General features: G+C 33.9%; 7 protein-coding genes across 14 annotated transcripts; 2 read left to right on the forward strand and 5 right to left on the reverse strand.

Moving 5' to 3' along the window:
* Positions 1-1,393: 1,393 nt before the first annotated feature.
* LOC133790869 (uncharacterized) lies at positions 1,394-2,201 on the reverse strand. The gene has a single exon (XM_062228698.1). The coding sequence runs from the start codon at positions 2,070-2,072 to the stop codon at positions 1,527-1,529; it is 546 nt and encodes a 181-aa protein (XP_062084682.1). The 5' UTR covers positions 2,073-2,201; the 3' UTR covers positions 1,394-1,526.
* Positions 2,202-2,443: 242 nt separating this feature from the next.
* On the reverse strand, positions 2,444-6,684 carry LOC133790868 (uncharacterized). Of its 3 annotated transcripts, none has more exons than XM_062228695.1 (12): positions 6,419-6,684; positions 6,120-6,160; positions 5,915-6,021; positions 5,690-5,773; positions 5,364-5,443; positions 4,907-4,958; positions 4,457-4,546; positions 3,859-3,927; positions 3,620-3,721; positions 3,025-3,093; positions 2,867-2,923; positions 2,444-2,622 (listed from the first exon to the last, which is right to left on the reverse strand). In XM_062228695.1, the coding sequence occupies exons 1-12, from the start codon at positions 6,487-6,489 to the stop codon at positions 2,536-2,538; spliced, it is 909 nt and encodes a 302-aa protein (XP_062084679.1). In that variant the 5' UTR covers positions 6,490-6,684; the 3' UTR covers positions 2,444-2,535. The 3 variants fall into 3 exon arrangements, with proteins under 3 accessions (XP_062084679.1, XP_062084681.1, XP_062084680.1); XM_062228697.1 differs by having other exon boundaries at positions 6,120-6,181; positions 6,419-6,559; XM_062228696.1 differs by lacking the exon at positions 4,457-4,546.
* A 144-nt stretch (positions 6,685-6,828) lies between these two features.
* Positions 6,829-8,142, forward strand: LOC133790867 (GLABROUS1 enhancer-binding protein-like). Its single transcript, XM_062228694.1, has one exon. The coding sequence runs from the start codon at positions 6,973-6,975 to the stop codon at positions 7,936-7,938; it is 966 nt and encodes a 321-aa protein (XP_062084678.1). The 5' UTR covers positions 6,829-6,972; the 3' UTR covers positions 7,939-8,142.
* Positions 8,143-8,171: 29 nt separating this feature from the next.
* LOC133790866 (sodium/hydrogen exchanger 1-like) lies at positions 8,172-12,338 on the reverse strand. Of its 4 annotated transcripts, none has more exons than XM_062228689.1 (14): positions 11,999-12,337; positions 11,761-11,879; positions 11,410-11,507; positions 11,189-11,248; positions 11,042-11,088; positions 10,766-10,960; positions 10,591-10,637; positions 10,290-10,356; positions 9,721-9,821; positions 9,463-9,564; positions 9,106-9,244; positions 8,964-9,026; positions 8,777-8,860; positions 8,172-8,691 (listed from the first exon to the last, which is right to left on the reverse strand). In XM_062228689.1, the coding sequence occupies exons 1-14, from the start codon at positions 12,170-12,172 to the stop codon at positions 8,362-8,364; spliced, it is 1,626 nt and encodes a 541-aa protein (XP_062084673.1). In that variant the 5' UTR covers positions 12,173-12,337; the 3' UTR covers positions 8,172-8,361. The 4 variants fall into 4 exon arrangements, with proteins under 4 accessions (XP_062084673.1, XP_062084674.1, XP_062084675.1 ...); XM_062228690.1 differs by having other exon boundaries at positions 10,591-10,633; positions 10,762-10,960; XM_062228691.1 differs by lacking the exon at positions 9,721-9,821 and having other exon boundaries at positions 9,106-9,239; positions 9,463-9,532; positions 11,999-12,338.
* Positions 12,339-14,838: 2,500 nt separating this feature from the next.
* Positions 14,839-17,716, reverse strand: LOC133790870 (uncharacterized). 2 transcript variants are annotated; one of them, XM_062228700.1, is made up of 8 exons: positions 17,339-17,716; positions 17,035-17,114; positions 16,744-16,804; positions 16,521-16,578; positions 16,247-16,304; positions 15,751-15,823; positions 15,382-15,486; positions 14,839-15,147 (listed from the first exon to the last, which is right to left on the reverse strand). In XM_062228700.1, the coding sequence occupies exons 1-7, from the start codon at positions 17,663-17,665 to the stop codon at positions 15,394-15,396; spliced, it is 750 nt and encodes a 249-aa protein (XP_062084684.1). In that variant the 5' UTR covers positions 17,666-17,716; the 3' UTR covers positions 14,839-15,147; positions 15,382-15,393. The 2 variants fall into 2 exon arrangements, with proteins under 2 accessions (XP_062084684.1, XP_062084683.1); XM_062228699.1 differs by having other exon boundaries at positions 14,839-15,158.
* Positions 17,717-20,960: 3,244 nt separating this feature from the next.
* Positions 20,961-22,593, forward strand: LOC133790873 (UPF0603 protein At1g54780, chloroplastic). The gene is made up of 3 exons (XM_062228703.1): positions 20,961-21,479; positions 21,715-21,907; positions 22,113-22,593. Exons 1-3 carry the CDS (start codon positions 21,030-21,032, stop codon positions 22,358-22,360), a joined length of 891 nt encoding a protein of 296 aa, XP_062084687.1. The 5' UTR covers positions 20,961-21,029; the 3' UTR covers positions 22,361-22,593.
* A 169-nt stretch (positions 22,594-22,762) lies between these two features.
* Positions 22,763-25,082, reverse strand: LOC133790871 (GDSL esterase/lipase At1g54790). Of its 2 annotated transcripts, XM_062228702.1 has the most exons (6): positions 24,811-25,082; positions 24,251-24,501; positions 23,938-24,138; positions 23,642-23,808; positions 23,275-23,545; positions 22,763-23,184 (listed from the first exon to the last, which is right to left on the reverse strand). In XM_062228702.1, exons 1-6 carry the CDS (start codon positions 25,053-25,055, stop codon positions 22,916-22,918), a joined length of 1,404 nt encoding a protein of 467 aa, XP_062084686.1. In that variant the 5' UTR covers positions 25,056-25,082; the 3' UTR covers positions 22,763-22,915. The 2 variants fall into 2 exon arrangements, with proteins under 2 accessions (XP_062084686.1, XP_062084685.1); XM_062228701.1 differs by lacking the exon at positions 24,251-24,501 and having other exon boundaries at positions 24,815-25,082.
* Positions 25,083-25,601: the final 519 nt, after the last annotated feature.

Genomic DNA, 25,601 nt, shown 5'->3' on the forward strand with positions numbered 1-25,601 from the left:
ATTGACTAATTATTCAAAATACTTATAATGCAACAAAGAGAAATGAGGTCATTTAGCTAGCTAGCTTCATTTCTCCATCTATACATATCATGATGATATGTCTATAACTATAATAATCTATCATATACAGAAGTAGTTGGTGCTGGGACGAAAGGGCTTGAACTGTTTCAACCATTAATGGCTCCTAAAACTTCCATGTTCATTCACTTATAGCGCTTGCCTTGTCTGAACTACTATTCCTTGGTTGGCCCAAAGTCACCGTTTTAAAAGCTTGTGCGGCTAAAAGCTTCATCATCAACTCGAACAACCTCTGGCAAATACCAAATGGTATGAATTGGTATTGTCTCTCATTCATTTGTTTCTCTTTTTTGGGGTCAAAAAGAAACTGTTTGGGATCTGAGTGAATGAGATCGATCCAAAAGAAGAAGAATACTATAGACAAACTCCTTTATGTATGGAAAGAAAAAACCACAGTTGTAGTGGTATATATAATGTTATTTGAAGGTATACTCTGAGTTAAGAAGCAATGGAAAAGAGATCCTGCAAGAAACCTTTGCTTTAATAATGACATTACCTAGCTCTATCTAAAAGCAATAAAAGAATAAATGTAGATAAAGAATTAAATTAGATTGAAGATGTTATCTAGTTTTAAGTCGATATTTACATAGAGCCACATTTGGTAGATTAAGTTGGTATTTGTTTTTACTGAACATGTCAGAAGAGCATAACTTAGTGATGAGTAGTAGTTAGTTTCGTGTTTAAGACTTGCTGTAAAAAAAAGATATCCACTGGTGCCTTGACTTAGAAGAGAAATTTCATTTATATATAACTTTTAAGGCTTTCTCACAGTCAATCAGTAGTAGTGTCAGTCTTGTCCGATAATATCTCTGTTACCTTTGCTTGCAGAGAAATCTTAGCCTTCAAAGCATTTCCAAGGCATAATGTAACTTGTACATATTCCCCACCTTTGTTTCTTCATGTATATATATTTTAACTCAAAAGTTTCTAGCTCTCTATTTCTCATGTGGACAACCAATGAAGACACCATTAACATAATTTTTATTTGATGAATTGGATTATTGAAATGTTATGATTGTATAGTACTAAATTTCCAATGGTTTCACTCACTCTAATGGATGGTCTAAATCCCTCAACTGCGTGATTGTAGTAAAATTCTCAATGATATGTAATGGTTATATGTATTTATAATAGTTTTAGAAACTTTGGCATTGCTTTACACATAAATCAGTACTTGGAAATTCAGGTTAGCATGAGAATTTATTTGTACATTCAACATTTTAGAAACTTTGGTATTGCTTTACACATAAATCAGTACTTGAAAATTCAGGTTAGCATGAGAATTTATTTGTACATTCAACATTTTAGACGTTACTGCACAAGTTATTGTCACCATAAATTTATGTACATGTAGCTCAACCATGAGCAACATTTAACACACGATTGAACAAAAATAAATAAAAGAAAGGTCAGGATGATCACTTGTAAATATATCAACTGTTTTAGTTTTAGAACCTCTGCGAGCCCACCTTCAGAATTGACTTCAAAGGCTTTACCTCATCATCTTCTCCATTGTCAAACGAGTTATACTTATCAAATGATTTGCTCTTCATTCTTTTCTTCACAATTTTGTGTATATCCTCGACTCTGTCATTTATACTAACCATTTTCTTTGGGGCCTTTTTTTGTTGAGGTGCTGCTTCTCTTTCTTCTTCTGGTATCTCATCCACAGCGCTCGACTCGAACTTGTTCTTCAGCTCACCTTGAATTGATTTGAGTTTCTGGTCTGGGTCTTTTGTATTGTTGTTCTCTAACATAAACCTGGCCCTTGAAGCTCTGGTTTTGCCTAAAGTTTCTTCAATTATTTGGTCGCTTTTAGTGCCATTTCTATCATGAGTAGCAGCATCAGATGGTGATGGATGGCCCAAAGTGACCCTCTTAATGGCTTGTAAAGCTAGACTTTTCATCATGAAGTTGAAAAGTCTGTTGCATATGCCATGAGGTTGGGTTTCCTTTTCATCCATTTGCTGTGTTCTTTTTTGTAAAATAATCATACGGCATGTTATTCAAATGAGAATTGAACGAATCAGGATAACTTCGGATGAATTTTGAGCATACTTGGATACCATTTTCAATAAAGAAGTAAATTGAAACGTGTAAGCAACTTCATTCTTTCTTGCAAAAGAAACAAAATAAACTAATAAAGGTTCATTGGTCATTGCTTGATGGAATGTGGAATGCATTTCTTGGAGGAATGGTACCCAAAAAGAGTTGATTTTTTTTTATGAGATCTCAGTGGCCAACAGATTACATAAAAGAAAGAAACATTCTACTTCAGGATTGTTTACGATGTCCCTAATAGCCGCCATAAATGTTATATTTCTCATTCAGGTAAATAAATAAATAAATATCAAATCATATAACCAAGTTTGAATCATAAGAAAGTTTATTAATATCTGCAGCTTACAAAATTGGGTACAAGAATTTATTTGTCATTAGCATGATACACCAGCTTGCTTACAGCGATATCCGCCCACAAAGACGCCAATAAGAACCAGGATGAAAGAGGGATTTCTCAAATACCCAGATATCTTTAACCAGAACCTATGGAGATTGGTAAGAATCAATGAGCACAGAAGGAACTTAAAATTGAAGTATCATAAATTTTACTTGTAACTAGAATCTATTGGAACCAAACTAAACTAAGGATATCTATTGAGGTTATTGTCACAAATGGTGAGTTGAAAATTCAAGAAAAGTATAAACCACTTGTGATGAAACCCTCCTAGAAAAGCTTATTCAAGTAATGCCCAATATAAGAGAATGACAGAAATTAAACGAATTATACCTCTTTAGATTTATCTCCAGCAACTACATTACCATTTGAATCATAAGCTTCAAACTTCTGTAAAAACAAAATGTTGCAGAGTTCTCAAGAATTGAATTTACTCAAAAATAAAAGCATAACATATAGAGAATGAAACAATCCGACCCCCACCAGTTTACCTGCTTTGATAAAAACTCGAGTGTAAGCTGTATAAACACCTTATTGGTGTCATTTCGATCAACTCCAATCTACAAAATAGTAATAATAATAAATAAAGTTGAATAAATAAATAAAAGATAAGTATTAAGGCTTAAATTAACTTTAAGAAGCTTTACACTTCATCCTTTTATCCCCTTTTGCATAATATCCTACAATGAACCCATCAAGAACATGATGGATGAGCAGTAACCAAACTCAATGAGAAACTAAAATTGTATCATACTCCCAACTTCACTAATTTAAATTGGACATTCACAATATAGTTAATGATTTTATATCTCTCTATTACTAAGTAGGAGAAAAAGTAGCTAACTTTCAGTGGAATCATAAAGCAGCAAGCAATTTATTATTACCATTGAAACAAGCAGAAACACCTCCAATCCTATCCACTCACCACTCTTAATCTACAGTCTAAACAGGAAATTAAGGACCCTCTCCAACCACAGTGATATTTACAAATCCTTTTTAATTTTTAATTTTTAAAACTGATATGGTCTAATTTTTAAAAAAAAAAAATCGTGTGAATTTTTCTTTAAATGCAAAAGAAAAACTTGCCAGTCTAGCTCGAAGAGTTCGGATTTTGACAATAGGTTGAATCAGCTCCCAGTGGACCTCACTCCATATGGATTCTCTTTGTTTGATTTCATTCTTTAGTGTCTGAAAAGACAGAAAAGTATGTCTCAGGAAAAGGTGAAGTTAAAATTACATCAGTGTGCTGATACTGAAAGGAATATCCTAATTTTTAATGGCAGAGACTATATAGAAAGGAAAAAGAAGAAAGAAGGAAAGCATACTGAGTACATCCTCTCTGTAACTGCCTTTCTAAGTGAATTTTTGTCTCCATTTGATATTAGAGTATTGATCTGGAAAAAAGGGAGATAAATCAATATAAAGCCATTAGATAACGACTAAACAAAACTAAAAAGGGTAGAATGGAAGAAAAGCTAGAAAGGTAATAAATTTCTATTACACTATCAACAACAATTAGAGGCCAACCTCTAATTTAACAACAGGCAATCTTCATGTCAAATTATTTATCTTCGCAGTGAAATTCCAGGTCACAAGATTATGTATCTTACTCTGATGGATGGTAGGTGAGTTTGATTTAGAGCTAAAATTAATTTGTATATCAGAATATCGTTCATTGGCTTCATGAAATTCCTCATCTATATCATGCAATTCAATGTCATGTTATGTTCCAAATATCAGTGCATGCAAGTTACATGTAAGAGAGTTCTTTCAATTATGTTCAGGACTATGAAATAAACTTCTTGAAATAGAAAGAATTTTTTTACTAAACTCTGAAAGACTAAACATTTGCCAAAGAAGTTCAACCTAAGCACACACAGCATAACAAGGCAAAGGAAATATAATAATAACAATAATCCAAACCTCTTTGTATAACTCTACCGCCTCTTTGTAGAATTTCTGCTTAGAGTATCCAGTTTTTCTTAATTTGGCAATGGCATATGCATTTTTCAACTGAAAAATGAATAACAGAAACATCCCATGAATATAAGGACTCCAATGCCGTATCAAAAGTTGCATTTTAACTTATATGTTCTTCAGTCCACATGACACATTACCAAAATACTTTAATAAACATAAAAAAAAAAGGATCAGGCGTTGCACCAAACAATAAGGACTAAATTTTATTAGAAAGTAGAACAATAATTTTAAGTAGAACAATAATTTTATTTTTACAAGAACTGAGTAAACCAGCAGCTGTTTGAGTGGAAAACCCCGCAAGAGGAAATGAAGAAGGAAAGCCAAATGTAAGCAACAATAATAAAGCCAAAAACAATACAAAACAGTTTCTACAATGCTTTAAAATAACCTCACCTCTAAAATCATATCATCTTTCGTTCTTCTCCAACCAGTTCTTGTAAACCATCTGAGCAGCATACATTAAAAGATTAGATAAGTGGACTGTATTAGGAAATGTGGTCGTTACATAAGTAGGAATGATGAGCTATCTATAGTATGCCAAAAGTAACTAGGTAGTCTTAACAAAGACATTTGGGGATACTCTGATATGTCCATTTTGAACATGCCAGACCAAAGTGGATGTACGCATATCTATCTGTGTCCACCAGAAAAATCAAATTTAAATGATTGCAATGAAATTTTTGATAGTACAATCACATCTCCAAAAGAATACAATTTTTTTAAATAACATCAATGAAACTAAGCACTTTTGCCCCCATCACCTTGTTATAACTCCAATTTACTGAAATGAAAATTAATAAGAAGACATTATCCCCAAAACCACTCTAACTCACTTACAAAGATAACTAACCTCCGCCAAAAAGAGATTGCTTCACGAGGACCATATGGCTCATAAACAAACCCAGGACTGAACATGGCTACTTTAAGTCCCTGCAAAGATAGCAGCATATGCATGTTGAATGCCATTGTTTTACTGTAACTATAATATTTCCAGAGTGCCTGCATATTCACTAGTGAAAATCCCAAACCACACTTGTGGGTGGATCTTTCTTTCACAAATGGGATCCAAAGTGAATGATTGATTAAATTCAAATTCATATTAAATTTATTCAAATAAACAAGAAGGTCTCCACAAGATTCAGTAAAAGTGTAAACAATTGGGTATAGACATCACACCGTTTTTCGTCCTTGTGTGGGAGCAGCTTTTGCTTGTGTTGCTACCAACCTAGTGTCGTTCCAGAAAATTGCTAACTCAGCAGCCTAAACCAAAAACAAAAATGATGCTAAATAGATTGCAGCACTGAAACAAAATTTGATCGAGATTTCAAGACAGTAGACTATTGTATAACAATTCTTCATCAATATCCAATTAATTGTACACTTCTTATTTGCCAAACTAACCATTGTGGAACGAAGTGTCATAGCGCCTCGAATTGTCCACGGAAGTGCATTATGGCCCTTGAATGATGATGAAGACAAATTCCTGCAATGAATTTCCGCCAAGATTTCTGCAGTATAGATTTTTTTTAATTGTCAAACACTTGTATAGCATCCCATGAATACATAAATGAGAAGATATCATTAATGGTCTTTGATAGAAAATTACCATTTGAAAGACCACTTGAATAGCTTATTGAGCTTCCAAGCCTGAGAATTCAAGCAAAACCTCTTCAAAAACATTAATTCCATATGTTAAGAAAAACAGATTACAACTAAAATTAAATTTCATTATAAAAAAAACCATTTCTGAGTGGATGCCCAGAAACTATAGACGAAGAAAAAAAAATTTGAGATTATAATGTAACCAAAAACTAATAAAATTGATAAATATATATAAAAGCTACTCAAACTGAAATTATCGTACCGGTTCTTACATTTGATACTAGGATTAGAAATTATACTCACATATAAGAGGATTCCCGAATCAATGCCGACCGATACAAAGAACGAATCGTCTGTAAGCTTCGAAAAGCCATCTTTAATCACAAATCTTCAAAATCCAAACTTAGTTTATTCCCAGATCATGATTCATGAAGATGGCGAAGAGGTTTTTGTTCAAAGGGTTTAAGGAAGAAGCATGTGACAGAAATTGGGCCTTGAATTTGTTGGGCTTGTGTCTTATGCTGGCCCAACTTTTATTTTACAGGCCATTAATGGACTCCGTATTTTTAAAAAGTTCAGAGTTTTATAATATTTCTGTAAACTTTTAAAAAAAATAAATCAATAATGAAAATTTTTGAATTAATTATTATTATAAAAAAAAAAAAAAACACCCGAGACCGAGAATGAATTTAACGAGGAGGCTCCGCCTGAAATATAAAGAACAGCTGTTAAGCCATTAAATTCATTCGTTCATATCATAGTCAACTCAACAGTTTCTCGTTTTGAGACCCTAACCCTAAATTTCGAATCTGAAACCCTAACACCAAATTTCAAATCTGAAACCCTCGTTCTCATCCATGGCACCGAAGCGTCCTTCCCATCTGGACGACCCACCTGTTGCTTCTTCATCAGAAGCCGAAGAGGATTCTTCGTCCGAAGAAGAAGAAGATGAAGGGGCTTCCGAGGAAGTAGAGCAAGAATCACAGAAACCAAGAATCACGCCTTTGTCGAAGCCTACCCCGATTTCTAGTGCCAGGCCGTCGGCGAAGAGACCGAGCAATAGCGAGGTTAAGGACTCGAAGCGAGCAAAGAAGAAGGGCTCGGAACCAGACGGAGGTTCGGCGATGGCAGAGGATGAATTGAAGAAGTCTGGGGATGAGTCGAAGAAGCTGTTTCAGAGGTTGTGGAGTGAGGATGATGAGATAGTGATTTTGAAGGGTATGATGGACTACGCTGCGAAGAAAGGAGCGAACCCATCTGCGGCGGACATGAATGCTTTTCATGATTTCATCAAGAAGTCACTACAGATTGATTTCACAAAGACCCAGTTGTCAGATAAGGTCCGGAGGTTGAAGAAAAAGTACGAGAACAATGCTGGTAGGAAGAAGTACAACCCGACGAAGCCTCACGAGAAGGAAGTGTTTGAATTGTCTAAGAAAATTTGGGCTGGTGGTGAAAAGGTCGTTGTGAAAGCTGAACAGCCCAAGGCTAATGGCACCGGCCTTGCGAAGGTTTACAAGATGGTAGCTTCTCCGCAGAATCTTTCCTCGCCGAGTTCGAGGCCGCCGGAGGATTTACTTTCCTCGCCGAAATTGGGTGCACTGGGGGATCTGCTTTCCTCTCCGAGCTTGGGAAGTCATGGCATATCGGAGCATGTTTTGAACAAGGGGCTTGAGTTGATTTCGGAACTGAAAAGAGCAGAGTTGGAGGCGAAGTGGAAGAAAATACATATGGCTGAGATTGAGCTTTTTGCTAAGAGGAGTCAGTTGCTTGCAGACCAATCTACTCTGATTCTGGAGGCGTTGAAATCAGCGGATCATTAGGTGAAGAAAGGCAGATCAAACCTCTATCTTAGTTGATGAATATGTATTTAGAATTAATGTGAGAACTCTTTTTTTTTTCCTGCAGTTAAAGTTAATTTTTCCTTATTTTTCATGTGAGAACCTTAGAATTCTGCAGTAATTTTACCTTATTTCATGTTTGTGACGAATTTCTACTTTGAAAATAAATGTGTAGTTGTATCCAAAGTTACTTGCAGTCAGTTTTTATAGGCAGATAAACTAAAAGATATTGTAACTTCTGATTAAAGCTTTAAAAAACTTCTAAATGCATGCACTGTTTACATGCTACCATGCTTTGATACTTTTAGTTTAATACTAGTGTCGAGCTTTTGAGTAGTGACCCCTGCCCCTTTTTGTACATGAAAAGAAATACGTAAATTTAGAATCATATGGTTCCTTTTGGCTTCAAGAATTCTGATCTGCAGCATCAGTAGGAGAACCAGGAACAAAAGGAACAAAGCCCCGTCCACCAAAAACCGGCCTCATGAATCTGTTATCAAATTTTCTCCAGAAGTAGTGAACTGTTGTAGTTGGATTGCTGATCAGAAGCCTTAACCTGCTTCTTTTAGGGAGTCCTGGCTGATTGTTTCCCTGATCGGTGGAATCGCCATCTTCGATAAGCAGAATCTGATGTAAATCTTCCTGGCTTGGAGCTTCAGCTGCATCTGAAGTGGATGGTTTTGAATGCCGAAACATCACAGCTTCAATAAGCGGTTTTGTTATAGAGCCAAAGACCTGTTTTGAGAGGGGAAAGGAGTAGAATTCTCATGTGGACGTTCAAAATTATGTCAACAACTTGCTCAAGTACCAGAAGACGTACCACAGTGCTAAACAAAACAACGATTATTGTACAGGTAATCATTAATGCTTTATCACCGGTTGATTTTTCCTTATAGTCTGCAAACTGAAAGTTTGGATGGGAAAATATCAGTATATGGCTGTTTGTTTGCCATGCCTGGGTGCCAAAATTCCTTATTCTTAATGGACCTGAAGAATCATCAACTTACTTGATTGTAAGACAAAGCAATGGTTACTGCACCTCTAATTAGGCCTGCCCACCATATTATGAACTAAGAAGCAAAAAGTTAGCTAATTAGGGAGTATTGGTAAATGAGAACAACCGAGTGCGTAAGCGCCAGCCAATTATACCTGCTCTCGAAACTCAATTTTTGAACCATCTCTTCCCCCCACACAGTTTTTAATATTTGCAATTGGGAACACAAATGCCGCCCTTCCTATCAAAACCAATGTGAACAATGTTGCACTGACAGCAATTGAAGTTCCTGCACTGAATTAAAGAGTGTAATCCGGGTCAGACCAGACTACTTTTGTTATTGCCGCATCAAGTATTCACAGGAAAATGTATGTGGAAAGGATAGTGTCAATGTGTTAAAAATCATGAGCCATTTAATGGTAAAGGCCATAAAAATACAACTAGCTTCGATTCAATTAGATCAGTTTCAAGTCATTTACTGCAAGTTTTACAGATGAAAAAAATGATATTACCTTGCACTGCTGCTTTTCCATTTGTCAATGTCCAACGCATCCATACCAACATAAAGGAATATGAAAGTTTCTGAAATGAAAGAAATTGATGCAAATGCATGCCTGAAATTGTCAAATTTTTACAGATGTTTAGTAAAATCGTCATCTTATACTGAAATTATTCTTTTGTTAGCAATTTGAAAACGAGCAAAGGCTCTTTTAGGAATTGTAATTATGAAAGTTTCTCGAAAAATGAATAGAACAATAACTAGTTCTTACATGGTGGTTATTCTTGAGCTTTCTGTAACATTGTGCCATGTGTAGTGCGACATGACTATGCCACAGAAAAAGACTGTCAAAATCCCACTGAGACTTAAAAGCTGCAACAAACAAAGTTGTTGATTTGAAATTCACATGAAGCAACACATTCAACCTTGTCACTATTCGATGTGATGATACCATTACAAAAGGGAAAACATTTCCTTCAAACAAGATAATTTTAACAAAATTTCTGTTTCAAATTGTTAAATGGTTTCACTGTCGTTCTTTGTGTGTCGAATGTAAACATGTAAAATTCTAATCTCGACGAGAATTGAAGCTCAAAAACTTGAAAACTTCATTGGTGCCAGAGTGACAGGATTTTGATTTCAGGAGATATGATCATCTACTAAACATGCTTGATGAATCACCAAAATTGCTTAGCATAAATTTGTTCCGGTCTGATAGAATCTAATCATATTGCACGACTGAAATTTAACATAGTCCTTGCTGCTCTGGACTGATTGGGGTGACTAGTATGTTTTCAAATGAAAAAAAAAATGATAGAAAGTTAGCTTTGAGTTATCTACCTCTGCCACCATGTATGACAAATACGCCATAATCATCATGAGTGCAACTTCACGATTTGTAGAATGTCTGTTGATAACATAACGTCACAGGTCAGTAAAATCTCATGATTGAACAAGACAGTTTATTATCCAAATTAATAAACATGAAAAAGTAAGTTTTCAACAATCTTTATGTGAAGAGTTTACAGCTCGATACATCAGAGAGATAAAAAAGGGTAAATATGCTTGCTTAAATGTATAGTTAATGAGTAACAATTGAACAACATATTCTTGGAAAGGCTAATGAAACAAGCTTTTATACCTTCCAAAGTAGAGAGTTTTTATGATATATGCACTCACAAGACCTGCCTGAAATATAAAGAACAGCAAGTTAGCAAATAAATTCACTCACACAGCATACATCCGTCTCTTTTCATCACATCTAGTCTTAGTGGTTTATCTTCCAAAATTGCCCAAATGTCGAATAGAAAACTTACACACACACCAAGAGCAGTACTAGTGAAAAAGAGGTAAAGGAAAGTCCCCAACAACTTCAAGACTGTACCAGCGTCAATGTTGCTGATGTCTAGTGCTTGCACTGAGTAGAAAAGCACAATAGAGGTAGCATCATTCACCACTCCTTCACCAAATACCGTGCTGTAAAGAAAGGGTGTCTGGTCTTGACTAAGAACCTATAACATGAGAGTCGTGATTCAGCCATCAAAGTAATTTGTCAATATTCTGCAAAAATTTATGCTTGGATATATGATTACCTGAAGTGTACAGACTGAATCTGTTGCAGACAGTATGGCACCAACAGCTGCGCTTAAAAAGCAAAATCATTTTTTAAATGAAAAGGGGCCGTTACATGAAGAAAAGAAAAACCGAGAACAAAAAACTTGTATATTGATAGTAGTCACCTAGGTAATCTTTGACACTCAAGCTTGAGATACCAATTCTTTTAAACAGCAGAAAAGCACCTAAGAAGTTTTAAGAGTGAACAAAAACAGTTAGATTGTGAAGTAGTATCAGATAAAAAGCATGATAAAATAAGCTGCAGCCTGCATGGTACTTTTAAGTAAAAATCAGTGTCAAGCTTGAGAAAACACAGTAGTCAAGTGTTTGAGTCGAAAGATCATACCTAATGTTATTATGCAGAATGATATTATGGTACCAAACACACCAAACAACAATATCGTTGAGAAATTCTTAAAGAATTGCTTCTTCTTGACCTGGAAACTGAAACAAGATTGTGAAATTGTTTAGCAGAACATTAATCGACATTTCAACGTTAGTTCTTTTAAAGGACCTCCCAATCCTAACACAAATTTCATTGAATTGCAGCCTTGAAATAGGAGGGACAAACCCTTCTTTCATTATTGTTATGATTAGTTACAGGGTTAATGAATTAGCAATAATATCATAGTTGACCTTCAATGATGGAGTATTAAATCCATATACAATTAATCAATTAGAGAAAGAAAAAGAGTACCCAGCATTGAAAATGATTGGAGGAAGCAAATAGAGAAAGAACAAGTCCTCGCTGAACATTAACAAGCGCGAACTCTCTGACTTCCTCACCAGCAACACCACTCCTCCAGCGCACAAACCCTATAGTCGAACCACATACATACAACTCCAATCAAATAATAATAATAAGAAGAAGAAGTAGCAGCAAGCAAGCAAGCAAAATTTTCTATTAAAATCACATAAACACCAACTCAGCGCACCAAAAGAAGAGCAGTAATGGATTCGTTAACCCAGGGATTCTGCTCGAGAAGATGGCCAATAATGATACAGACACAGAGAAGCGCGAAGAAGACGGTGAGTGCAATAACGGTGCTGCTGTTCAAATAAGACGATGAAGACAACTGAAGCGGTGGTACGGCTTCGAGTAACGTCATTGCTGGAATTCTCAGTATCTGAAGCTATGCATTCATGGAGTTTCTGAGTTGGTTTGGAGATTGAAATTTCATTTTCAAGAATTTTGCGGACGAATTTGGAGGGAAGAATGGTAGTTGAGACACCGGTTCGGATATTCTAACGATTTACGATACTATATAATACTTACTCTATACGTTTAGCCACGCGCCTTTGTTTGAAAATATATATATATATATATATATATTTCTCATAAATATTTTAATTCATTTAAATATAAAATGGTCTAAAATATGACATTGACCCCTCAATGCGTGTTGATGAATTAATAACAATTTGAAAAGAAAAAAAATACAGAAATATTAACTGTGTGATCTAAAGTAAATTTATAAAATTAAACTAGTGAAAGAAAGAATACCAATAAAAAATTAGACCAATAAATTAGAATTTTGAATAATGACTCCAATACTAATAAGCTTCGTGTTCTCATTTGTAGAAGCATCAATTTATATTGACATGATAATGGAGACAACCATTTTCAAGAAAAAATACAAGCTATCGATTTAATTATTTTACGAGAGATTTGAACTTGTTCATTTTTTTTTAACAAACAAAGTTTTAATTAAATGAGCATTGTTATAGAACATACGTAGTACCCAACACCACCTAATATTAATTGATATAATTTAGTATCAAGTCTTACTTATTATATTTTAAATTAAAATATGTTAAACTCAATATTAAATTGTACCAATAACAATATGTCTTATAAAGTAATGTTAGACATCATTGATATCTCTTAGCAAGAAACAATATTATTTTTAGAATTTTCTCTCACCCTAGAAGACCAACTAGTTTGGAGAAAAAGTTCAAAATCTAAGTAAACTTCTCATAAGCTTTTAAGATAAGTAATTGAAATGTATCTTCGTGTAAAACATTATGCATTAGTTTGAACTTTAATAAGCTCTGAGTCTTCCTAAAAAAAAGACAAAAAATATGACCGTTAGAATCCTTATTAAAACTACAAAGAGGATAATTTAAAATTAGAATCACTTTCATTTTAAGTAAAAATCAAGAAAAATATCATGGAACCCTTCCCAATAAAATGTAAGATATTTTTTTAGTACATGTATCTTCCACCAAACAAATAAAATTTCTTAAAAGGGAGTAGGTGGATCTAAATAACTTATTAATATTGGAGTAAAGATTTAGAACACATTTTTTTACACATAAATTATGCACATACTTTTTTTTTTCTCATAATATAATGTATTAGATCAAGATTGCAAATGCAGCACATATATATTACAATATGAATGAGAGATTTCTTTGCTTATCGTTTAGCCTAATGATATGCTGCTAAGTCAATTCGTAGGTCACGGTGAACTTTCTTAATAAAATATTTTTAATACAATCTCAAAAATAGTTATTAAATATATTTTTTATTTTATTAAGAAAAGTTCAAATGTATTATTTAAAAACTTTAATTCTTAAACTGCAATAAATGAAATACACAATTTTATTTATTTATTTTGTAAAATGGCATACAAATCAAAACCTAATATATGAAATATATATAAATAAGTACATGTTTTAATTTATGATTAGTATATGGTGTTTTTTTTTTAAAGTGATAGAATCCTCCTTAAGATTGCAAAACAATTATAGCTCCTCGTAAGTGTATTTATGTTTAAAAAGTATGTGTCTTGAATCACTTTTAGTATTAAGAAAATGACACTCTTTAGTGTTTGAGAGATGGTATAAATAATAATTCTAGGTTTAAGGTTATATTGAATAATAATAATAACAGTGAGGGAATAATAATTGAGGTGGGTATATTCTTTGCACAACCTACTTCTCTGTCTCCATTGAGTCTAATAATAGTCATTAAAGATTTCGCAAAGACAAGTTCCTAACTCTTTATTAAGACATGTATTAGTTACCTAATTTTATTATTTTACATATTTAAACTGTACATAGGAAAATAAAAAAAAAATTAAAGTACTACAGGGAAATATAAAACGAAGAAGATTCTCTCTTCCCTCCTAAAATTTATTTTCCTTTTTTTTTTTACATTTAATACAATATTGACTATTAGTGTGTTGTAATTGAATTTAAAATTTAAAATAAGAGGTGATTTTAATGAAGGTGCAAGTGGTGTCCATAGAGTATAGCCTGTTATTATCACTACTGTGAAATTGTTGTCTGGTATGGTGAGGCCTTTAGATCAGAATATTTTCCTTTAGAAGAGTTTGCAAGATGGGTTGGCGTGGCTGTTAGTTGGCCTTATGAGAGTTTAAGATTATACAACTCTCATAAATGCTCTAATCATGCTATACCAAAGCCATATTAGTCTTTCACGCAAGGGAAAAAAAACACGATGGCATAAATTTATTATATCATCAACCAAGTGTCTTTTTGACCCATGCGGTTTCAATATCTTATCACATAAAGAATGATATCTTTAGTAACCAAGTCATTTGTGTCATCCAATGAATCCACATTCAACTACCGAACACTAATTAAAAGTAATGAAGCAGACTACTAGCTGTCTGGTCTCTCTTTTCACATGACATATAAAGAAAGCTATCTGTATGTTTTAATTATTTTGATTGGGATGTTTTAAGCTACATTATTCACTTTTATGTACTAGTTGTTCAAGCACAAATCTAATTTCACAACCAATCACTTTTGTGAAAACTGGAAATCATTTCAGTTATACCAAAACTTAATGAATTCTGGGCATGGCCTTCGTACATCCTAAAAATGACCCCCAAAAAAATAAGTTCTCAAAAGAATTTTGAATCCAATATCAACTTAGCTACACAAGCTCTATGCTGCGTTTCAGCCATCTTAAGACGGCAAACTAAAATTACAATTACTACGCTAGAGATGCCCATATGACCATCAATAATCTTCTGGTCACATAGTTTGCTCCAATAATAGAGTACAAAAATTGTTTGTATCATCTAGACTGCAGCTTCCAACTACGAAGAATCTGTAAACAATCTAGCACAAGATAAGACGTGTAAATTCGTAGTAGAACAGGGGTTGATGATGGATCAAAGAAAAAAAAAAGGTCTGTGACAAAGACTTTAATGCTAGAATTTCTTTCAATTTCCTGACACCTTCAATGTGCTTGAACTTAAGGTGTAAAGGTGGATCAAAACATTATTTATGTTCTTACAGCTTTTGGGGAAAATGCATGATGTAAATATACTGGATTACAAACCTGGTGGCACAACTATACTGCTGTCATCGATATAGCAGCAGAACGAAGCTTCACGCCATCTTCATCCCACTTGGACTCTGGGGCAGTTGCTCCAGCTATAATTGCCTTTAACATAGAGAAGGGAGATAATTTTTCTTAAAATAAAAAACTTACTAAGGGGATAATAAGAAATGTTTAGACCCTAACAATCTTCGAAGTTAAAAGGAGACTAAAACCAGGATCTTGCTGTTTATAACACAAAATTCAGAAACGAAACATAGCATTCGCTGTACATATGGAATGGATACTTATAGCATGGATACTCCAGTGTAATTGATTTTATTCTTTCCTTGTAACTTTCAACAATAAAAATTCATGTAAATAACAAACCTTTCCACTGTTAACAGCAGCATACAGTGCCACATGCTGGTCGTATCGGCCAAATTCATAGAAGTAATAAGTTCTGAAACATATCAGGCATACGAATCATACTTAAGAAGAAAGATAATATAAATATTAATTGAAACGACTCCTTAAAAAGAATACTCCATAAAAAAATATATAAAAAACATATATTTGTTAAAGGAAATCATAAAAATCAAATGGGCAGTCCTTAGTCACTTACAAATATATATATATATATATATAGATATACTGATATGAATAAAATAAAATTATAAAGATAAAAGAGCAGTTCTGAGAACCAATTGAACAAACAGGGGGGAAGGTTTCTGATTAAGCCCAATAGGTAGGCAAAGCTCAAATATTTCTTTAAATTATCAGGACATTGTTAGTTTACTAAAGAAGAATCAAAAGCAGAATTCATTTCCACAGGTTGCTATATTATGCTCAGGTACACCGGTCATCAATTTGAAGATGAATTTACCTGAAGCCTTCATCTTCCTTTATTTTTATTGTTCGAGCGGAATACAAAGTTGATCCACCTGCCATTGCCACATGGTCAGACCAAAGTGCATATATTATATATAGCAGAAGAAAGAGCCAAGGAAAGATATAGAGGTCGCTGATTTCAGATAGTAATTGTCAAGCTGAAAATGGGATATAAAGAGTCTAAACATAGACCAACACCGTCTAGAAAGTCGATCAACGAAAATTAACAGCAACAGAAAAAATCAGAGAAAAATGCAAACTTCATATACCTGGAACAAAGATTCTTGCTGCTTGTTTCAAGGAACCTAAATCTGTTATGTCTTGGGCCTGTTCAATTACTTAATATCATGTAAGTCCACGGAAAATTCATTGAAATATAAAGAAGAGTAACCAGAACAGCCTCATAAAATGGTAAAAGTATAAACTCATTACATTCATGTGACCGAGAAAAAAAACTATCTTGCAAAAACAATGAAAACGACTCTTACAAACCTCTAAAAAGGTGATCTTGAGTTGATTGGTCGAGCGAATTATGACACTAACAACTTCAGATCTGTATGGACAAATAACAAGAAGAAGAATTAATAAAAACTTACAATGTACGGAAAACTAATAAGACTGTACTAAGGTCAGCAATCTAACAAACCACTCTGAGAAGGAAAGAGAAAAAACTCCCTTATAATAAACAAAAAGATACGAGTAGAAACTATGTATGGAGCATGTTATAGATGAATAATTGATCAAAAACATCGAAGATAAAGGGAGTTTCATATAGATACATACCCATCAGAAGATGCAAACCGAGCCGCAAAGGTCTTCGGCTTTACCTTATCTCCATAAAGAGACAATCCCTCATTGAAATCCTAGAAAAAAAAAATCAGTCATTAAAAAAATATATAAGGAAAAAAACGTACGGGTTATCTTATTTCAGCAGTAAGGTATGCATGCAATTAGCTAGTATGTAATCACCAAATACAGGGGAAAGAAATTGATGCCTAAAAAAAGCTCAAAATGCAGCTAAAAAGGGTACAGCTTCCAATTGCAGAGCCAACATAAAAGTTCATTTCACTCAAATTTACATAGGTACCTCAGGCTCCATAACGTCCTGAAAGTCAGGGGGAATCCTAATGGAGAATCCATTGCCAAAGAACTGGAACCAAGATTTGGTGTTGACGATTCCGGAAAGCAAGGGTTTCGCCGAAGCCGAAGAATGGGCAAGTGGGATTTGCAGCGGGGCAAAGGAGAGGAGGAAGAGCGAAGTGAATTTATGAATCAATTGTCTCCTGGTGCCGATGGGGAGAGCGGTATGAGTAGGGTTTGCAGCGAAAAGAGAAAGGGTTTGGGGGATTGAGGGTTTAGGGTTCGGGGGATGAGGAGATAGACGAGAGAGTGAGAGGGAGAGAGGAATGGCCATGAGAGAATGAAGAAGATGGTATTCATGGCTCGGCAAGGCAAATTTTGGAGGGAGATGATAATGTGGGGACACCAGCTTTTGTAATGTGGATCAGTGAGGGGTAGTTTCGGTATCTAAATTACATGTCGTTCAGAGAAAACGACATATCCTCAGCCCCTCTTTCTAAGTAAGAAGTCTACTGTCGTTACATGAATGATGAGCGTGGCTTCTCGTTTGTAGTATAATGGGTTTAATGTCGTTAAATTAGTACACGACTTGTCGTTTATCAATGAATGACATTATGTTAGTATGAGCTAATAGTGGCTCGAGTGACAAAATAAGGTGTTTTGTAATGGATACTTACAATGGAAAGATTTTTAGGATGATTCTATGATTATTTTTTAATTTAAATGTTCCTAGTTTGTAGGCTAGTTGTAATGTATTTTTCATTCAATAAAATAAAAAATAATAATTAGAACATACTTATTGGAACACACTTAAATTATACACACACTATTTATACACAATAATATGTAATTAATATCAAGCGCACAATTAACAACCTCAAATTTATCAAATTCAATCATACTTTAAAAACATAAATAATCTCCTTTAAAGTTTAGAAGAAAGAAAAATATTATATTTTATTATGGTTTGTTTTATAGGTGTTCATTTGATGAGATAAAAATGGGCTTTAAGTGTTTTATTTTTTAATCTTTTATTGTCTAATTTTCTGATACATCTTTGCATGTTCTTTGACTAGCCAATAAAGTTAAATTGTAATCTTACGTTTTTTTTTCAATTTGAATAATAAAGTCTAATCCTAAGAAAAAAAATTAAAAAATTTATATTATTTTAGTTTAGGTTTAATATAAGTTCTAGTAAAGTGTGTGTATAATTTTGTTTTGGAATGTTTTTTTTTTTTTTTGGAATAAACTTTATTATTCAAATTGAAAAAGTGTAAGATTATAATTTAACATTATTGTCTAGCCAAAAAGCATGAAAATATACCTCTAAAAATTAGACAATAAAATACTAAAATTCATTTTCATGTAACCAAGTGAACACCTACAAAATAAAAATTGAAGTGGATTAGTATCAAATAGTAAATATTTTTATATTATAAAAAAAATATTTCTTAATAATTTTAAAATGAAAAAACTAAAACTTATCTGTGAAGTCCCTAAAATTGGATGTGTCACTTCTAGATCTAATTAGTTTTTTAGGCCAATAAGATACCTGCACCACAAATCAACTAAGATAAGTTATGTTGACGCTGTTTTGCGTCAACTTAGAAATGAAGAGCAATTAAACAAAATACCATAAGAGACAAACAATGAAAGACACGATTTTTACGTGGTTCAACAGTTAAAATCTGCCTAGTCCACGAGTCGATGTTATTCAATTATGGAATTCTCTCAAAGCTTTCTGGAAGCAATTTAACAGAGTATTCCCCAATACAAATTTCTCCGTCCCCTACAAATGAATAGCTCCAATCTATTTATAGAATGATTTACAGAATATCTCCCCTCACATTTTGGGGAGTTTTTATTCAAATCACAAATTAAATATAATTATACAATACGCGTATAAACCCCATGATATTCAGGATTTTTCAACAGACTACCACCAATCCCTTATATTTAGAGATTTTCAAACAGTAACTATGTTCACATTGGGCTATTGACCTCGAATAATTGAATGCCTTCGAGATCGGCCGACCATCATGAGCTCGCTACCTTGGTTTACCTCGGTCTTAACAAGAGACTTTGTCGAGTCATCTCTTATCGAGCTCACAACGCCTGGGCTCGAGCCGTCTTGTCTGATGGAAAAAGTTGAATCAGGAGATTTATACAAGTGTTAAACCCATCATTGTAACTTCGAGCTCGACTTGTAACCTCAAAACACCTTCGAGACCACGTAGCCCCGAGCTCACCAATTCAGACATCGTCGTTTTAATACTCAGCGAGACCGTCCTTGACTTTCTCATTAATGCTGATTATATGACGAATATGCTTATTTCGAGCTTACACCTCACGAGCCTGAATTTTGAGATCAAAATTTCAATTCTCGAAATTTGGGTGTAATAAGTTATCTCTTAGCCAACAAAGATAAGTAAGCTTAAAGATAAAAATATAAGTGATTTTGGAGTTTGGAGTATCCACCCAATAGTTTGGTACAATGATATTAGCAAAAATTATAATAATAACAAAACAAAAAATAAAATATTTATGTAAGATGAATTTTTTAAAAGGAATTAAATATTATTCTAAAAATACTTATCTCATAAATTTCTGAACTGATGGTGTCACTGTTAGTCTAAGCAGACATACAAAAATCCTGATAAGACACAACTAGCATGAGAAGACACAAACCTAGCCTAACACAGGCACAAAACAAACACAAACATGCACTATACAAGCCTAAACAGGCACAAAACAAGATGAAATAGGCAAAAAACAAACCAAAGGTTGCACCAGGCTAGCCAAAATCCTACTTACTTTTTTTTAGGTAATGCAGAAAAAGTATTCAAACAATTTTCTCATTCAAATGATTAATAATATTATCAATCTCAAAATGCAATAGGATGATTTAAAATTAAAGTCTACACTAGTCCTAATAAAATTCATAGATAAATGCACAAAGGAAACTTTATAGAAATTTTGAAACCATAACCTAAAAGTTTTAAAATAATAGATAATATATTATTTTGCAATAAATACTTAAAATTTGTAATTATAATCTTAATTAGAAGCGTTTTTTTTTAATTCAGTTAATTTTTTTAAAAATAAATATGTATCATAATAATTTTATTTAAAAATATTAAATTTATTGTAGTTTACAAAATGCCACAAAAAATTGGAGGTTACAAACCCAAAATAAATGTGGTAAGAATCAGTTATCCTTTTCAAAATAATAAATACCTCCAAGGAGTATATAGCTCATAATCACTATTAAAAATTGTGTTTTGGAAGGGTTTTGTTAGTCATAATTTTGACTTATTATAATTCCTCTAAAAATGGACATATAGTTGTCGTTTGCATGATGATTTTGTCGTTGACTCACTAACACTTGGTTTCCGAATTCACCCTTAAAAATTACAATGACTCGGAAGGTATTAATACTAACCAACAGAAATTTAACATGAGTGCTTGGCCCAGAGAGACTATCCTCAGCTTTTTCCATGGTTGATAAACGACCAAACGTTATCCATATTCAGATTTAGCTGGCCAATCTTAATGAAGACAAATCCAAGCCACCCAAAATGCCAGCAAAATTGAAACTTTTTTTTTTTAAGAAGAATAATTTAGAAAAAGAAAATTACACTCACTCTCACACACTCTCTCATGGTTTAGTCTTTGCTGAAATCTGTTTTTGCTTTACCATGGAAACGATTCTTTCATCTCAAGCTCTCTTTCCTCTCTCGAATCACAAAGCTTCTTCTCCAACAACTTCTCTGTCTTCCTCTCTCCAACCCAGATCAGGTTTTGTGTTTTTACCAAAACCCATTACTTCAAACCTCAAGAATCAATCTTCTCAATCGCTTAAACCATCTTTCGCATTACCAACTAATTGGTTTTCTTATGCCCAACAAGGGTTAGCAGCTCTAGCTCTCTCTTTAGCTCTGAACTTTTCTCCAGTGGTTTTATCAAGTGGCACTGCTCTAGCTTCTGAGTTTGATATCCTTAATGATGGACCACCGAAAGAATCCTATGTTGTTGATGATGCAGGAGTGCTTAGCCGAGTTACAAAGTCGGATTTGAAGAGATTGTTGTCTGATTTGGAGTCGAGAAAGAATATTCACATCAATTTCGTCACTGTTAGAAAGCTCACTGTAAGTTCTTCCTTCTAAAACTCCCCTCATAATGGGAAAATGTTGTTATCTTGTTTGGTTGCTGAGAAAAATGAAGAATCTGTAAGAGTTACTTAACTCAGGCTGTAGATAATTTCTTAACAGTGCATTTGTTGCATTGTCAATAAATAAAAAAAACAAAGCTTGGGAATAACCAAAACCAGAATCCAAATGCCTTAAGCTTTGAATACTAAACATTTCAAGCATTGTGTTTCAGAGCAAAGCTGACGCTTTTGAGTATGCTGACCAAGTTTTGGAGCGTTGGTATCCCACCATTGAAGATGGCAACAACAAGGGCATTGTCGTCCTGGTGACCAGTCAAAAAGAAGGAGCTGTGACTGGTGGTCCTGCTTTTGTTCAAGCTGTTGGAGATACTATCCTTGATGCAACTGTATCAGAGAACCTTCCTGGTAAATGAAAACCCTTTTCTTCTAATTCCTCAAGTCAGGAATTTTGGTTTTGGTACTAAAGTTCTAATGATGATGACTTGTTTTAGTTTCTGAAAACTAACCCACCCCCTAAGAAAATAGTCATGGGAAGCTAACCTTAATCTGCTTTTGTTTGAAGATATACTACTAGTTCTAAACATTTCCTTCATATTGGTTTTGGTTTCAGTCTTGGCCACAGATGAGAAATACAATGAAGCCATTTATAGTAGCGCGAAAAGACTCGTTGCAGCAATTGATGGGCTTCCAGATCCTGGAGGTCCCCTGGTTAAAGAAAACAAAAGGGAATCCAATTTCAAAAGCAAGGAAGAGACCGACGAAAAACGTGGACAGTTCACCCTTGTTGTTGGAGGCTTGCTGGTGATTGCCTTTGTTGTTCCTATGGCACAATACTATGCTTATGTCTCAAAGAAGTAAAGTGAATGTGACAACTAAATTTGCTGTCATTGTAGATTATATCCAGCAAACTCCTTTAAACAAATGTCATTGTTTGAAGCTTGATGAGAAATTTGTTTTAAGAGAAAGAGCATAGTTTTTGTTCAGCTTATAAGATACCAACTGAACTTGAGTTCTCTATTAACTTAGGCTGCTCATGTTCATGATTAATGATATTGTAAGATATTACTGTAATACAATCAGCTTTTCAGCCAGGTATTGTGTTCCATACATGATAACATGATTACACTGTTAATTTGCATATCATAACATAACTGAGGAAAGAAGAAAATACTTTTATTTAGATTGTTTATTTCTATATATAATTTTCTTAGCAATGAAAGAGGGTGAACAGAAGCTAGTATATGAAAGATTCACATCCAATGTCAAAAGAAGTGAAGTTGCTGCACTGTTATTTATTGCTTCTGGCTAATAAAAAAATACATTTGTCAGAACTTCCTTTGAGTTATTTGGTTCATAATAATACACCGAGGAAGAACAAAGAATGTAATAATTATGAGAATAACTCTCTTATGTTTAGAACTTGAGTTTCAGAAGGAAAGGCATTTTGTCTGAGAAAGGTGGATCAGAATATTTTCCAGTGAGTATTTGTGAAGAAACAAACTGATTTGCAGCCTCAGTGTAATGAATTCCATCCCAACTGATATAGTCAGTACTATCAGTGCACCCTTTTGCTGTGACTGAAGTCCCATTCAAGATCTTTGTTTGTCCACAAGAAATTCTGAAATCATAGTTCAATGGTGGACCTCCATAACCGCAGCAAGCCATGATAGGCTGTTCAAATCCTGGTATAATAAAAGCAAAATCACTTAATTCTATGAACCTCAACAGAAATCAAAACAAGTGGATTTTAGTTCTTGTATATGTATACTGACCATATTTGCTATAGTTTGCAATAAGGTTAGATTTTATTGAGAAGATATCAACATATGTGAAATTTGTATCTGAATATTGGCCCTGCAATTTTTTAGATAGAGCATGAAGCTGAAGATTGAATAGTTTAGCGGCTTGGTTGTGTGCGCTGACACATCCTTGTTCGTCAAGCTTTGATGGATCAGTTCCGAATTTGAGAACATTCTGAGTCAAGCATCCAAGAGGACCAGTGTTGTGTATCCAAAAATTTCTGGCTCCTTGATCATACAGTTTCTGAATAGTAAACCAACAAAAATTAAGAAAAAGAGATGAAAATAATTTGAATCATTACTGGTGTATATAACTATGTTCTGTGCTGGTTAAGCTTACCTTTATTCCATTTTCAAACTCTAACAAAATTGTTGGAATTGAAGCAATTATCTGATCGAATGTCTTGGAGTAAAATGCACCAGCAACATCATTCTGGCCTATATCAAACATGTACAGCCCCTTGGAGAAAAAGTCTTCTGTTGGAATATACTTGGCAAACTTCTTACCTAAATTTGTCCCCCAAAAAAAAAATTCTCAGAAACCATTCACTTATTTCTATCTAAAACCCTTTGTAAAACAAAAGAAGTTTTGTACTGTTGTAGCTAAAAATTTATCAAAATGAATAATGAAAACACCTTTAGCTAGCAATTCAAGAGTCCGAGCTTTAAATCTGCCAAACTGAGACACTTGAACTCCAAATGAAAAAGGACTGACTGATGTTGCAGTTGCTGGGAGTACTGTAGATCCCGCTGCTGCGAAATTGCAGCCTTTTTGGAAACTCGGCGCGCCAATGGAATCCAGATAGGAATTTAGAAATGGAAGATCCATAGCATCCACTGAAATATTACACTAAAAAATGTAAAAAATCTAAGCAAAAAATAGCAAAAACAACAGAGGATATAACAAATGAATGCAGCAGAACAGAGCTATAATAGATGATTTGTTTACTCAAAAAATCAACTAAGAGCCGCCCATCAGAGTATCTCCCAGATGGGATTTTGAAGTAGTTTTGTCCATATGGAGGATTGATGGTTTCAATCCCAGAAGATACAAGCCCACCAGTGTCAGAGTTAGAATCACCAAAGTTAAAAACAGCAGGAAAGTTGAACTCAACAGAGTTAGCCAGAGGAAAACAGAGATGAACAAAGGTGAAGATGAGGAGAGCTATAGTCTTGGTAGCCATGGCAAATGAGAGACAAGTTTGTTGAGTATTCAGCTTTCAATCTTATAATAAGTACCAACAACCCAAAAAAATAAATAATAAGAAGTCTCTTACTATGAAAGTGTTGATGTTTTCTTGTGGTGGGCCTCATGAGGCAGTTGGCTATACCTTTGCTTTTAATTTTGGTGAGCCAAAGGAAGAAAACCAAAATATAAAGTTATCTTCCTACCTTCTATATGTACTCTACAAAGGGTCTCTACTAAAACCATTTTTAGTATAGAATCATGCATATAACTATACATATATATAAATAAGTGTGTGTATTTGAGTAAAAAGGTGAGAGAATTTACTGAGAAAATCTACAATCAGACGGCCATCACAGAATCTTCCAGATGGTGTTTTGAAGTATGATTGGCCATTAGGGGAGCTAAGGAAGGAGCCATAAGCAGCAACAAGCTCACCAGTGTCAGAGTTTGAATCACCAAAATTGAAAACTGGGGGATAGTTGAATTCCACAACTGAATTTACACAAGGTGTAAGAATGGATAACAAGGTTAAGATATGGGGAATCATCATGGTCTTGAAAGCCATGGATAAGGAGCTTGGTTTCACAATTGAAATCCACAAGTGTGTGTGTGTGTGTGTGTGTGTGATATTATAGGTATACACTATTGGCAAGTAGGACCAAATGTTTGCTAATGAAAAAGTTTAGTACTTAATATTTTGTCATGACAAAAAGCTACTTTGGAGTTACATATATGGTCACATGGGAATAGTGACAGTTTGCATTGGATTATAGAAATGAAAAAATGAGAACTCAAAGCATCGTTTTTTCTGTGTTTAATTACCATTGGGTCCTCTTGTATGAAAGTGTAATTATGTGTTGTATAATAATCCCTTGTGTCATTTTTGGGCTTAATAGTGAATTTAGTGATGATTGATTTTGTTGGGTAATCATTTTGGAGGGGCAGATTTGATATTGTAACAAAAACAAAATATATATATATATTTTATAAAATGATGAAAATTTAAGTCACAGATGTAGCACTATTTGGCAAGCAAGAGGTAAATTTTCCTTCCACGGCTGCCAATGAACAACCTTACACGCCGAGTGAAGGTAGTATTGTAATAAAATGA

This window comes from Humulus lupulus, chromosome 7 (assembly GCF_963169125.1).
Source record: "Humulus lupulus chromosome 7, drHumLupu1.1, whole genome shotgun sequence".
NCBI lineage: Eukaryota > Viridiplantae > Streptophyta > Magnoliopsida > Rosales > Cannabaceae > Humulus > Humulus lupulus.

Excerpts from the sequence above, each read along its gene's own strand:
- LOC133790867 (XM_062228694.1), top strand. The coding sequence starts at position 6,973 with ATGGCACCGAAGCGTCCTTCCCATCTGGACGACCCACCTGTTGCTTCT.
- LOC133790871 (XM_062228702.1), bottom strand. The coding sequence starts at position 25,055 with ATGGCTTTCAAGACCATGATGATTCCCCATATCTTAACCTTGTTATCC. Across the intron at positions 24,502-24,810 it reads ATTGTAGATTTTCTCAGTAA|TTGTCTCTCATTTGCCATGG; the intron begins ATTCTCTCACCT and ends TACTCAACAAAC. Across the intron at positions 24,139-24,250 it reads GCTCTTAGTTGATTTTTTGA|TGGATGCTATGGATCTTCCA; the intron begins GTAAACAAATCA and ends GTAATATTTCAG.
- LOC133790866 (XM_062228689.1), bottom strand. The coding sequence starts at position 12,172 with ATGACGTTACTCGAAGCCGTACCACCGCTTCAGTTGTCTTCATCGTCT. Across the intron at positions 9,565-9,720 it reads AGCTCAAGAATAACCACCAT|GCATGCATTTGCATCAATTT; the intron begins GTAAGAACTAGT and ends TGACAATTTCAG. Across the intron at positions 9,027-9,105 it reads AAATTGAGTTTCGAGAGCAG|TTCATAATATGGTGGGCAGG; the intron begins GTATAATTGGCT and ends TTTGCTTCTTAG.
- LOC133790870 (XM_062228700.1), bottom strand. The coding sequence starts at position 17,665 with ATGGCCATTCCTCTCTCCCTCTCACTCTCTCGTCTATCTCCTCATCCC. Across the intron at positions 17,115-17,338 it reads AGGACGTTATGGAGCCTGAG|GATTTCAATGAGGGATTGTC; the intron begins GTACCTATGTAA and ends TTTTTTTTCTAG. Across the intron at positions 15,487-15,750 it reads CTGCTGTTAACAGTGGAAAG|GCAATTATAGCTGGAGCAAC; the intron begins GTTTGTTATTTA and ends TCTATGTTAAAG.
- LOC133790873 (XM_062228703.1), top strand. The coding sequence starts at position 21,030 with ATGGAAACGATTCTTTCATCTCAAGCTCTCTTTCCTCTCTCGAATCAC. Across the intron at positions 21,480-21,714 it reads TCACTGTTAGAAAGCTCACT|AGCAAAGCTGACGCTTTTGA; the intron begins GTAAGTTCTTCC and ends ATTGTGTTTCAG. Across the intron at positions 21,908-22,112 it reads TGTATCAGAGAACCTTCCTG|TCTTGGCCACAGATGAGAAA; the intron begins GTAAATGAAAAC and ends TTTTGGTTTCAG.
- LOC133790868 (XM_062228695.1), bottom strand. The coding sequence starts at position 6,489 with ATGGCTTTTCGAAGCTTACAGACGATTCGTTCTTTGTATCGGTCGGCA. Across the intron at positions 6,161-6,418 it reads ATTCGGGAATCCTCTTATAT|GCTTGGAAGCTCAATAAGCT; the intron begins GTGAGTATAATT and ends TTGAATTCTCAG. Across the intron at positions 5,444-5,689 it reads CCACACAAGGACGAAAAACG|GGACTTAAAGTAGCCATGTT; the intron begins GTGTGATGTCTA and ends CTATCTTTGCAG.
- LOC133790869 (XM_062228698.1), bottom strand. The coding sequence starts at position 2,072 with ATGATTATTTTACAAAAAAGAACACAGCAAATGGATGAAAAGGAAACC.